This window comes from Sus scrofa, chromosome 6 (assembly GCF_054392235.1).
Source record: "Sus scrofa isolate SSC_HxYL_T2T_F1_AM1 chromosome 6, Sscrofa_HxYL_maternal_Yorkshire_Landrace_v2.0, whole genome shotgun sequence".
Classification (NCBI taxonomy): domain Eukaryota; kingdom Metazoa; phylum Chordata; class Mammalia; order Artiodactyla; family Suidae; genus Sus; species Sus scrofa.
The window spans coordinates 163624035-163636663 of NC_139388.1; the positions used below are offsets into that span (position 1 = coordinate 163624035).

The 12629-nt window shown below is 46.1% G+C and overlaps 1 protein-coding gene across 1 annotated transcript in view; it reads right to left on the bottom strand.

Annotated features, from left to right (window-relative positions):
• Positions 1-593: 593 nt before the first annotated feature.
• SCP2 (sterol carrier protein 2) overlaps positions 594-12629 on the bottom strand; it is a 124775-nt gene continuing 112739 nt past the window's right edge. The window contains 3 exon segments of the mRNA NM_001168415.1: positions 594-689; positions 3745-3824; positions 11220-11349. Of these exon segments, the coding sequence (NP_001161887.1) occupies positions 594-689; positions 3745-3824; positions 11220-11349 (306 nt within the window).

Below are 12629 nucleotides of genomic sequence, written 5' to 3' on the forward strand. Positions count from 1 at the left end.
TACAGATTTTTTTTATGTCCCTAGCTCTGATCCTATGTCTTCAACTTGGGAAGAAAATATTGTTTAGATGGCATGAAATGCAAATTTTTAAAGTTTTTTTTTTTAAACATTCCAGTACAGAATTTTAAAAATTCTCAGTGAAAATAGATGAAGGTCATTAGTGCACAATATTAATTACTGTTCCACTACTGGTGTTCGTTCTCTTCCCTCGGCCTCCCAAGGAAAACTTAAATTGACTCTTCAGCAGAATAATCCTCAAACATACTTTATAAGCAAAATGAGAACTGTTGTTTACATAGTTTTTGGATTTTGCTGTTCCTAATTTTATTCTAAAACTCAATTGTACCCTAAACCATAATTACCACATTAACTTTGTAATGCACATTTGTAGGCAATTTTGCAAAGCAGTAGTATACCATCAGGTTCTATTTACCCAGCCCGTAGGAAAAACAGGATTGGTCACACCCATTTAAAAACTAATCTCATGCTATTTGCCAATGTGAATTTTCAGTCTAGGTTCTGACAGTGAAATATACGCATCTATATATTTGTATATCTCATCTTGATTTTCAAAGGTAGGCAAAGGGAGTTCTTCACAGCTTAGCTTTGCTGGGCTGAAGCTGAAGATTCTGTAACTTCATAGCCAGACCCATGTTGCCAAGGACTTTCAATTTGCCTTGAAAGAAGGCCTGTAAGAAGAGAGAAAATTTATTATTCGGTGTTTTGGGTTTTGAGATTGCTGATATTTCTAGACTACCCAGTCCCGAGATGATTTATTTATCCAGATCTCTTAAACTTTCCGGAATAGATTTGGAACCAGATTCTTCAAAAGGACCAATGTGCAAAAGCCATGCTTTACGCAGAGCAGTCAAAGGTGCATCCTCCCCAAATGTGTTCTCTGAGAAAGTGAGCCTGCTTTTACCTGCCTTCCTCAAAGGGAGTACATTTTCCAAATATTAGGCAAAGTGGGTCCAGACTAGACTGATTTTGTTTAAATCCCGTTACACGTGGAGCAGAAATATGAGCTGAAATTTCCAGGGCTCGGCTAGCAGGGAGAAAAAGCACATGCGTAACTCACCAAGAAACTCTTGGGAGTCAATACAACGTGGGTGAAATGCCACCAAGTCTCTTCCTTTTTCGGTCTCCACGATCAGGACTGATTCCCTACAGAGGGAGGCCAGGCAGCCTGCTGGGACCGAGGTGCCTGTGCTAATCTTTGGCTCAATAAAGAGCATCAAACCGATCCCAAGGGCAGAGCCACAATTTGTTCCATTTCACAACTGCCTGGGATTAGATCACATGATGTTTGCTAAATTTATCATGTAACAAAACCCCAGGAAGACTTTAAAGAAATACCAAAACTGAGAACACAGCATGATTTCCCTGCTATGATCTCAGCCTTTTAACTTAATTCTTAAAATAAGGGAAAGTGAGAGGAGAAGTTTCTGGTAGCCTTCGCCTCCTAACAAGTTCACTAAGATGTCACGGGCTCTTCTGCCTCAACCGTAGGAAGGCACAGAGCTCTGCTTTCTCTGCACCTTCTGGTAAGGGTGACTAATTCCTTTCTTTTCCCCCTTCCTCTGTCTGGACAAACTAAATATTTCCTTTCTATATGGCACACAGCCTTCTGTCTGATGGCTTAAAGGTCAGGTGTCTCAGAACACGATACACTGCACATATGCCTTAAAAATATGGACCGGGAGAAATTCGGCATCTTCCCCTTTTATTAATTAAAAGAGGAAATGGCTTTTTAGTTAATCGTTATTATAGAAAAGACACACCTTCACCTTTTAGAGAACCCAAACTTAAGAATCACTTAAATCTGGCCCCTAGCGTGTTCCTCCCGTGGGCTTCCTGTTAGAGAGCACAATGCTTTGTTTCAACTGCAGCCAAACACTGAAATTATAATTTCCACTGCATTTGATGGTTTCCAGTCAAATCCTCTACGGAGCATAAGGAAAGGCCATTAGCACAACCACAGAAAGGTCTCCAGGTTTTATCTGTAATGCCTTAGGGTGCTAACAGGTGTTCAGGAAAAGCAAACTGACACTTCACTCCCCCAAGTGGGGGGCAAACAGATAAACTGAGAGGACGAGGGCAGCTGCGTGTGAAGTCTGCTTGCCCTGCCAAGGAAGCGTGCGGAGTGGACCGAGGAACAAGCAGCAGTGGGTGGGAAGGTGGATGTCCGCCAGCTCCGAGACTGGTGGCCTGTGTTCTGTCCAGATTTTTGGAGAGGGTGCAGTGGGTGGAAATGCCAGCTGTCAATGGTGCGTATTCAGCCGAAACGTCACAGACCCGTCTCTCACGTGTCAATGCATCGTCTGAAAGATGCTTAGCTGCCTTGAAAAAGCATTTTAAAAAGGCACAGGAGTAGGAGTCAGATTTAGCTGTTTTATCCAATCTTTCAAATTATGAGGGTATGGCAGGAACAAGATCTAAAACAAACCAGGCCAAGGCAACAAAAAATAAGGTTACAATGGAAAGCAGCAGCTTAACTTCCTTTGTGTTATCTATGACTAACGGACGGCTCAGGACACCACATCTGTTCAATCCTGTGCCTCTCAACAGGGGAAGAAGACCTTTGACGATCTGGGGGCCCAGACCATCTAGACGAGACATAAACCCATTTTAGACAGATACAAACTAATCCAGGCATCATGCTAAGTTCTGGAGACAAGAAGATGAACAACGGAGTTCCCGTTGTGGCTCAGTGGAAACGAATCTGACTCGTATCCATGAGGATGCAGGTTCGATCCCTGGCCTTGCTCAGTGGGTTAAGGATCTGGCATTGCCGTGAACTGTGGTGTAGGTCGCAGACGTGGCTTGGATCTAGTGTGGCTGTGGCTGTGGCTGTGGCTGGGCCAATGACTACAGCTCTGATTTGATCCCTAGCCTGGGAACCTCCATGTGCCATAGGTGCGGCCCTTAAGACAAAAAAAAGATGATGAACAAGATATGGTTCATTCCCTTGAGGCAGACACAGTCTAGCAGGGGCACATTATGACCAATAAAATCAGAGACCTGCCAAGCTTGCAGTCCAGGAAGTGGCCCAGAAGAGGGACTGTCCACAGCCCCCTCGCAATGCGGCAGGAGGTCTTTGGAAAGGACATTTTGAAAGCCAAGGAGCTTGTCGAGGAAGGACAGTTCAAGTGAAATGAGAAGAGGCAAAGGTACAAAATGGAAGGGATCCTGCCTTTGTTCACACCCGTCCCTCTTTCTGCCTCGATGGCTCCTACTCTGCATGTGGGCAATGCCAGTTCCTAATCCGCCCCCCGCCCGTCCCCCGGACGCAGCCAGGTATCACGTCACAGGGGAAGCCTTCTCTGATGGCCCAGGAAGACCCGGCTTCTCCTTCCCCCACTCTCCCACCCCAACCACAAGCTGGGGAGGGGGGCACCTCGAATATTTGGCTGCGCTTAAGTCTGTTGCAAACCTGACTTATACCGAACGGGGGATGCCCTGAGCATGGAACTATTTCTTAGTCACCTGGGTATGTGAAGTACACAGGACAAAAACCTAAGAAAAAAGAAAAAAAAAAAAAAAAAAAAAAGAAAGTACACAGGACAGGGTCTGGCACATGGTCAAGCTCCACAATGGTCTGTCATTTGTTAAGTGAACCTTTCGGGAAACACGGAGTTTGGCGGGTCTGCCCGCTCTGCACTGACCACTTGCTGAGGCGAGTGATGAAGAAGAGGCCACCCCCCCAAGCCCCGAATAGAGGCATATAAGCACCATCATACTCACCAACTGAGGATTCATTTTACCCATCATCAAAGCCACTAAGTCTGAGTCGGACATCGTTATTGTGCAGTCGGCTTTCTTATCTGAAACAGGGACGGGCAGAAGGCAGGAGAAAAGCAAGAAGGGTTCAGGGTCATGCATACATTTTATGAGACCGACACGCTGCCTCCTGCGCTAAGGAGACAACGCACGAACACATGTTAGTCAAAAGCCACCGAGTGCATCGGAATCACATCCGGCAGGAGTGTGGCAAAAAGGGCACTGACATGCATTTCTCTGGCCACCTGGTAAAATGTGGCATAAACCCCAAGCAACCTCAATATTTAACAAGAGGGCACCTTATTAAATCAATCATGGTACGTTCACATCACTACAAGGCGGCCATCAGATGAGGCGGAACTGCACTCTACCGACTTGAAAAGATATTCATGGGATATTGTTCATGATACCGTCATATAAGCCAGTTACAAAACAAACTGTACGCGTGAGCCCATTTCTTCCTTCGAAACAGATATTCAAGTCTACATATATAGGAAAAACATCCGGAAACTTCGACATCGATACAGTAATAACAGTCACTGTGGCGCCCAGACTCTAAGGTCTGCCTTCGGGGGTTCGTGCCTTCCTAGAACACACCCTCGCGTGTGGGCAGGACCTGGGACTTGCGTCTGGCCTCCAGAATGTGGCAACGGTGATGGGATGCACTTCCTGAGTCCTGTGACATTCTGCAAGACTTGTCTTGCTGGTTAACTCACTGTCACTCTCCTGCTGGCCTTGAATAGACTAGCTGCTATTCTGTGCACTGCATACCACATATAGAGAGGGCTCCAGGGCAGGATGCTGGCCTGTAGGAGCGGAGGGCAGACTCTGACCTACGACCCATAGGAACGAAATCGATCACGGTCACAGCTGCAAGGAAAGTGTCAGCAACATGCATGGGTTTGCACAGGAAGCCTTCCCCAGTCAAGTCTCCAGATGAGAACCCAGCCTTGGCCAAAACCCTGCCTGCCGCCTATGAGACCCTCTGCAGAGGATGCGGCTAAAGCTGCCTTCCGCCAACTTACCCATGGAAACGGAAAGGTACTAATGTATATATTGTTTTAAACCACTAAATCTGTGGTAATTTGCTATGTGGTAAGAGAAAATAAATAGCTATATAGATCAGGGTTAATGGATTTTTCTGTAAAAGGATCAGACACTAAATATTTTAGCCTTTATGGGCCACTAGGTCTCTACTGCAACTACTCAATCCTACGCCTATAGCACAAAAGCAGCCACAGATAATACATAAACAAAGGAATGCAGCTGTGTGCCAATAAAACTATTTGCAAAACAAGGAGCAGACTGAGAGGGAGAAGATATAAGCAATTCACATATCTAACAAAGAACCTGTATCCAGAAAATATGAAAAACTCCTATCAATTAGAAAAGGTTAGATAGTCCAATACAAAAATGGGCAAATAACAAAACAGGCACAAAAATAAGATCTCCAAATGTCCTCCCCCACCGCCCGGCAAAAGACATGAAACAGTGTTCAATTCATTAATCAGCTAGAAAATGTACATTAAAAGTAAGGGTGAGATACAACAACTTACCCCCTAGAATGCATGCCTTAAAAAAACAGACAATACCCAGAGCCGGTGAGGATAAGGAGCAACTGAAAGATCATGTAATACTAACGGGACTGAAAATGGTACAGCCACTGTATTAATTAATTAATTACTTAATTTTTGCCTTTTAGGGCCACACCCACAGCATATGGACGTTCCCAAGCTAGGGGTTGAATGGGAGCTACAGCTGCCGGCCTGCGCCACAGCCACAGCAACGCAGCATCCGAGCCTACACCACAGCTCACGGCAACACCGGATCCTTAACCCACTGAGCGAGGCCAGGGATCGAACCTGCAACCTCATGGTTCCTAGTCGGGTTCATCACCACTGAGCCACAACAGGAACTTCCCATACAGCCACTTTAGAATAAGTTCCTTACTAAGCTGAACATACGTACGCCATACGACCTAGCAATGCCGCTCTTAAGTGTTCACTAACAGGAACAAAAACATAAACCCGCACGAAAACCTCTATGTAAATGTTCGCAGTGGCCTTACTGCAATTACCAAAAGCCAGCAGAAAACCCGAAGATGCATCAGCTGGTAAATGGAGAAACTACACAGCAACAAAAAGGAATGAACTACTGATAACACATGCAGCAACATGAATGAATCCCACTGAAAAGCAGGCTCAAGGCCCTGCACACGGTATGATTCCACTTTCAGGTTATGACATTCTGGAAAAAGTGAAACTATAGGGACAGAAGTCAGATGAGTGGCTGCCACGGCCTGAGGGTGAGAAAAAGGGATTGGCCACAAAAGGACATGAGGACATTCTGAGGAAACAGTCTATAGCTTGATTTCTGATAGTGGCTGTACAACTGTGTACATCTGTCTAAATTCACAGAATTGTAAATCTAAAAAAGGCAGATTTTATTGTATGTAAATTATACCTAATAAACATGATTTTTAAAAATGACATTATCAAATATGGTAAAAAATGTGGAAAAAATGAATTTTCATATAAGATGGAAGAGAATATAAAATACTATATCCACATCCGAAAACTGGCTATATCCCTCATGACTTAGTACTTCTACTCCTGGTTATATGCCAAATGGAAATAAGCACGTATATTCACTAAAAGACACGTGACAATGTTCATAACAGCTTTATTCATAAGGCCCCAGCATGGAAACACCATACATCAATCGTGAACTGAATAAATAAATTCCAGTGCATTCACACAGTAAAAAAGAACTACTGCTACATGCAACCATATAATGAATCTTTTTTTTTTTTTTTGCTTTTTAGGGCCCCACTCCTGGCATATGGAGGTTCCCAGGCTAGGAGTCCAATCGGAGCTGTAGCCACCAGCCTATACCACAGCCACAGCAACACGGAATCTGAGCCACGTCTGTGACCTACACCACAGCTCATGGTAACGCCGGATCCTTAACCCACTGAGCGAGGCCAGGGATCAAACCTGCAACCTCATGGTTCCTAGTCAGATTCACTAACCACTGTGCCAGGAAAGGGAGCTCCCACACAGACTCCTTTGATCTTTACAATAATCCTACGAGGGTCCAAGAGGTCAAACAACTTGCCTAAGGTCCCACAGCTAATAAGTGGCTGAGCTAGGTATGAGAGCAGATTCTTGCTGCCAGAGCCCACACTCCCTACTCCTAAGCTCTATGGCTTCCTCCTGTTAGGGAAAGGATACAAACATTCAACAGATAAGGTTTTTTTTCTTTTTTTCTTTTTTTTTTAGGGCCTCACCCACAGCATATGGAGGTTTCCAGGCTAGGGGTCGAATCAGACCTGTAGCTGCCAGCCTACACCACAGCCATAGCAACGCCAGATCTGAGCCGTGTCTGCGACCTACACCAGAGCTCATAGCAATGCTGGATCCTTAATCCACTGCGCGAGGCCAGGGATTGAACCTGCATCCTCAGGGATACTAATCAGACTCATTTCCTCTGAGCCACAGTGGTAACGCCCAACAGCTCAGTTTTAACTGGGCCTTCCTCGATGCATCAGCATCGCATGAATCCCAGGTACTTTCTTAGGTCCTTGAGTCCTTTTGAGGAGTCACAGAAAATTCTACTGTATTTAAGCGAAATGAATGTTTACTATACAGGCTGGGAGGAAGCAATGATTTACTGAGCACTTTCCCCGCCAGGTGTTTTACTCACCTCATCCCACCGAATCCCCACCAGAGTGCCCCGGGGGGACATCATTCTCACCATTTTCAAGACCCCTGGATTCAGGGAAGGTAGACATCTAGCCTGGGACAGAGCCAGGGTCTGAACACAGGCTTGGGGGTCTTCACAGGCTCTGCTCTTTCTGCTGTACCTCGGGGATGGGAAACTGAGGCTCTCTACCATGCTCTCCAAAGGGGCAGGGCTGGGAATGCAAACAGGTGCTGAGAGGGCAGAATAAAGGAATGAAAGAATACTACGTCACGTTAAAATGAAAGCTGGCTTCCCGGAGAGATGCTACGGGAGGCGTTTCAAAGGTTTGGAGGGAAGGGCAGAATTCACGCAGAAGCATCCAGGCAGCAAGAAAACATTATGGAAAAATGCACGAAATCTAAAAGTCGTTGCTATAACCATCTGTATCGCTACCAAACTCTATGGATATAAGCAGATGAAATACATTTCAAGTAATCTTGCTTGGTTAACAGAAAGCAGACCTCGCAACAGCATGTACATGTCAAAAGAACCAGCAATTCTCTTTAAGATGCCAGTCCATACTAGGACAGGTTATTAATGCTTTAACACGGCTGATCGCTAACAAACGGTCATTTGTTGGCCAGTGTGAAAGGACCTGGCAATTTCCCGTGGTAGCTTTTACTGGCTAGGTCCATTATTTCAGCACCATTCCTGGCTGCCAACAAGTATCAGTTTCGGCAGAAATTCAGGGTAAAATCCCTTCAGGTCTGGGATGGGGCACGTGATTGATGTGGGGAGAGCTCGCTGCCAGAGTCCATATGCAGAGAGCAAGGTTTTTCTGAAACGAGGCAGCATGTGTCCACGAGCATATTATCTTTTCACGACAAACACGAATGACAACACAGGAAACATTTTCTGTAAAAATCACCTTGACAGTCTGTCTGGGTATATCAACATATTATCCTGAAGTAGCTATTAACCATGCGTCATTTTAAAAAATTGGCACTATTTCCCCAGAGTTGCCTTTATTTCTTAAAAGCTAGCAGCTAGAGGAAGCAGTGTGTTGTCATCCTACACCCCAGGAGACGGCAGCTCAAGAAGGCAAACGGCGTTATTTTTCTGCCCACCCATGTTGAGGAAAAAATGTTGCCCACGCCAGATTACGGCCACTTGGCTCTTCCCTCATTAACCTCTGGCAGATTCCATAAGCAACAGCGCGTGTGACACTGCCCTTAACCTTCTCTTTCTCCAAGCTCTCACCTCTATCCCAGGAGCTCTGCCAACCTCCTCTCTCTCAGAATCTCCCTGGAGATTTACCTATCTTCTCAGAGTAAGAAGCACCCATCCCTTCTTGCGGAGGCCAACCCTCCTGCCACCTGTGCTCCTGATGTCACTCTCTCCTCCGGGACCGCCCTCAGCAAGGCAGCAATGAATGAACTCCACCCCCTTCACAACCTCCGGGAACCATCAACTTCACCCCAGACATGCCCGCAGCTGTCATGGAACAAGATCCTTTTTTCCTTACTGCCAACCCTCAGGCTGTCCTTTCTGCCTCCTCAGACGGTGGTAACCAGCCATCCTCCTCACTGCCTTTGACTTCTTCCCAATTCATCCAGCGTCACCTTCTAAAACACAGCTCTGACTTTGCACTTCTCCGCTTCGAAGGCTTTAACAGACGGATCATATACCAAATCACTTTCAAAGTTCACAGCACAACCCTTTAAAAAGCTCGTTCCCATGCATCATATTTCTTAACCACACCAGGCTCTCTCCAACAAGAGAAAGATAACAGACAAAGTCAGTTACCATGTACCGAGCATCATGCATTTTGCTGTTCATTTTTAAATTATTTATTTTACTGAAGGCCGACCGCATAGCAGGTACTATTCTTGGCACTGTGAATGCAGCAGTAAACCAGAGAGGAGAGAAGCTCTGCCTTCATGCAGCTTACAACCTAAGCGAAGGGATGGACAAGAAGCAAATAAATAAGATACGGTCTGTTGGATGGCGATAAGCGCTATAAAGAAAAATAAGGCAGAAAAGGACAATAGGGAACAGTTACGGGGATGTGATTTTAAACGTGTGGTCGGGGAAAGGCTCACAGAGAAGGTGACATCTGGGCAAAACTCCAAAGGGAGTGAGAGGACAGGCCATGAGGATATCTGAGGGATGACAATTCCAGGCAGCAAGTCCCTGAAGTGAACACCCCACGTGCAAGCAACACCAAGGGGGCCCGTGGGACTGGAACAAAGTGAGGCAGACTATAGTGAATCAGAGCCAACCAGGGCCAGATCACGTGGGCCAAGTGTAAGAACTCTGGCTTCTCCTCTGGTGAGCTGAAAGCCCCTGGATGGTTTTGAGCCAAGAAGGGTCCCGATCTGCCTTGAGTGTTTTTGTTTGTTTTTGTCTTTTTAGGGCCACACCTGCAGCATATGGAAGTTCCCAGGCTAGGGGTCAAATCGGAGCTGCAGCCGCCAGCGTCTCCCCCAGCCACACGGCAACACCAGAGGTGAGAAACAGGGAGGCCACGAAGAGAAATGATGGAGGCTTAGACCAAGCTTCGTCATAGAGGACAGAATCTGCTGGTGGATCAGACTGAAGGGCCGCCGATGACCTCGAGGGTTCCGGGCTGAGGAACTGGTAAGAGAGAGGAGCAACTCGCCGAGATAGAGAAGACAGTCGGGGGAGAACACTACGCAGGGGAGGGAAGGAAGACGCGCCGCTCAGTTCCATACGCGGTAGCTCTGCAATTCCTACGACGCATCCAACTAAGCTGTCAATTAAGCAGCTGGAGAGGCACCTTGGAATTCAGAGTCCGGGTTCACGCGGAAGGTATCGGGGAGTCATCAGTGTAGAGATGGCCCTAAAAGCACGGGACTAGATAAGAGCCCCAGGGAGTGGATATAGACAGAGGTGGGCCGTAGGGCACCCCAACATTTAGACTTAGAGATGAGGAAAAACAGGAAAAGAGCTCAAGAAGGCACCTGGGCACTAGGTAAGAAGAAAGTCTGGAAAAACGATGTTATTACGAGGGCTGGGAATGAACCACTGAATTTATGAGCAGCACGGTGGTCACTGGCGACCTTGGCAGGAACAGTTTGAGGACAGTGATGAGGACAAAAACTGCCTGGAGTGAGGGCAAGAAAAACCAGGATGAGAAGACGGGGAGATATGAGTATAGACAGGTCTTCTGGTCACACACCCATACACCGAACCACGTCCCTTACAGGTTAATCAGGAGATAATTCTCTTAACCCTGCAGCGACCCCATGAGACACGTACTATTTATTAGCTCCATTTACAGATTAAAAAAACAAAAACAAAGCTCAGAGAGAAATTAAATAATTTGTGCAAGACTAGAATCTGTGAGTGGCAGGACCAGGACCCCAAACCCAAGTCTGCTGAATCCTAATGCCAAAGGCTGGCGACAATCATGGTGCCTCCCAAGCTTTGGGAGGAAGCAGCTGGGATGTATTTCTGTTCCCAAGGATTCGCGAGTTCTTTTTTTCCTTTCTCTCTCTCTTTTGGCCGTCCCTTTGGCATGTGCAAGTTTTGGGGCCAGGGATAGAACTTGAGCCCCAACAGTGACTACACCAGATCCTTAACCTCCTGCACCACCTGGGAACTCCCACCAGTTCTTTAACAAGGGCCTATGCCTCTAACGCCGGCGGTGCGGGAGAGCACAGAGCAGACCCCCGTGTTCCAGGGCGCGCCTGTTTGTCAGTGCGCCTCTCTGAGGTCACCGCTGCACTGACCTGAGTTAGGGAGCACGGCTCCTTTGCCATTCTTCACGTCCACCACCCAGGTGGCTTCTCTGCCCTCGGGGCCATCCTTCACCTTGAAGGCGAAAATACCACCAATCTTCTTTACAAACTGCTCCCCTTCCTGGAAAGAAAAATGACAGTTATATTAAGTTGACTTCTCTGGCTTTTTTCTGAAGTCCAGGGTTTACATAGATGGATGATGCAAGCAGCTGAGCCAGCAGGCAGTCCCCCAGCTCCCTTAGGGTCTTTTACCCAGAAACGTCTGAAAGGCAACCAGGCAACAACACCTCCATCTGCCACATCGTTTGCTAAAAATGGCTTTCTGGGTCCAGCTGGTGGAAGGACAGGGAGAACGGGGGAGTGAGTGGCACAGCTGCATTTTCTACTGAAATAGCCTTCGTTTGTCTCAATTTCTGCAAGGTTCACTCTGGCATCTCTAAATATAGGAACCCTAACTCTGCTTTTTTTTTTTGTAGGTAAATCTCTTCATGTATATTTTTGGTGTTTCACCATCAGTTTAAAGATAAGCAGTTCAACTCATTTCCTGGATTAGTATAAAGAACTATACAAGTTGGAGTTGCCGTTGTGGCATAGGGAAGACGAATCCAACTAGTATCCATGAGGATGCGGGTTCGATCCCTGGCCTTGATCAGTGGGTCAGGGATCCAGCACTGCTGTGAGCTGTGGTGTAGGTCACAGTTGCCGCTTGGATTCTGCATTGCTGTAGCTGTGGTGTAGTCTGGCTCCAGCTCCAACTTGACCCCTAGCCTGGGAACTTCCATATGCCTCGGGTGCAGACCTAAAAAGCAAAAAATGAAAAAAGATTTAAACAAGTAACATATCATTCACCACCTACTTTTGGATCTTGGAGAATGAAGCTGGAAAAATAATCTCAGCCCCATATCTCTGAGGGCTGGTTTCCTTTCTCTCTCACTCTCTGCTTCCTTCTCATTCTATTTCATCTTTCCTCACTGAAGTATTTATGGATTGAAACAATAATTGGCACCAGACGTTGTTCCAGGCACTAAGGAGCTAGAAGGGTAAATGACAAGACCCTATGATCACGATGACAACGCACTGGGATAAAGAGGAACAGAAGGGACGTTACGAGCACAGAGGACCTGCTCAGTCGGCTGGCAGGGTGCGAAATTCACACTTCAAAAAAAAAAAAAAAAAAAAAAACAGTAATTCTGCAATTATTTTTATTTAGAGAAAAAACATTCTACTGTAAAAAAAACAGAAAATATCGGTAAGCCAAAAGAAAACATATAAATCGTTGATAATTTCAACACTTGGAGAAAATAATGTTTTGATATAAATCCCCTCCATCTTTTTTCTCTGGATATACATTTTTTTAAAGGAAATCGTTGTGTAGACACTGTTTTGTAATCCACTCTGCAG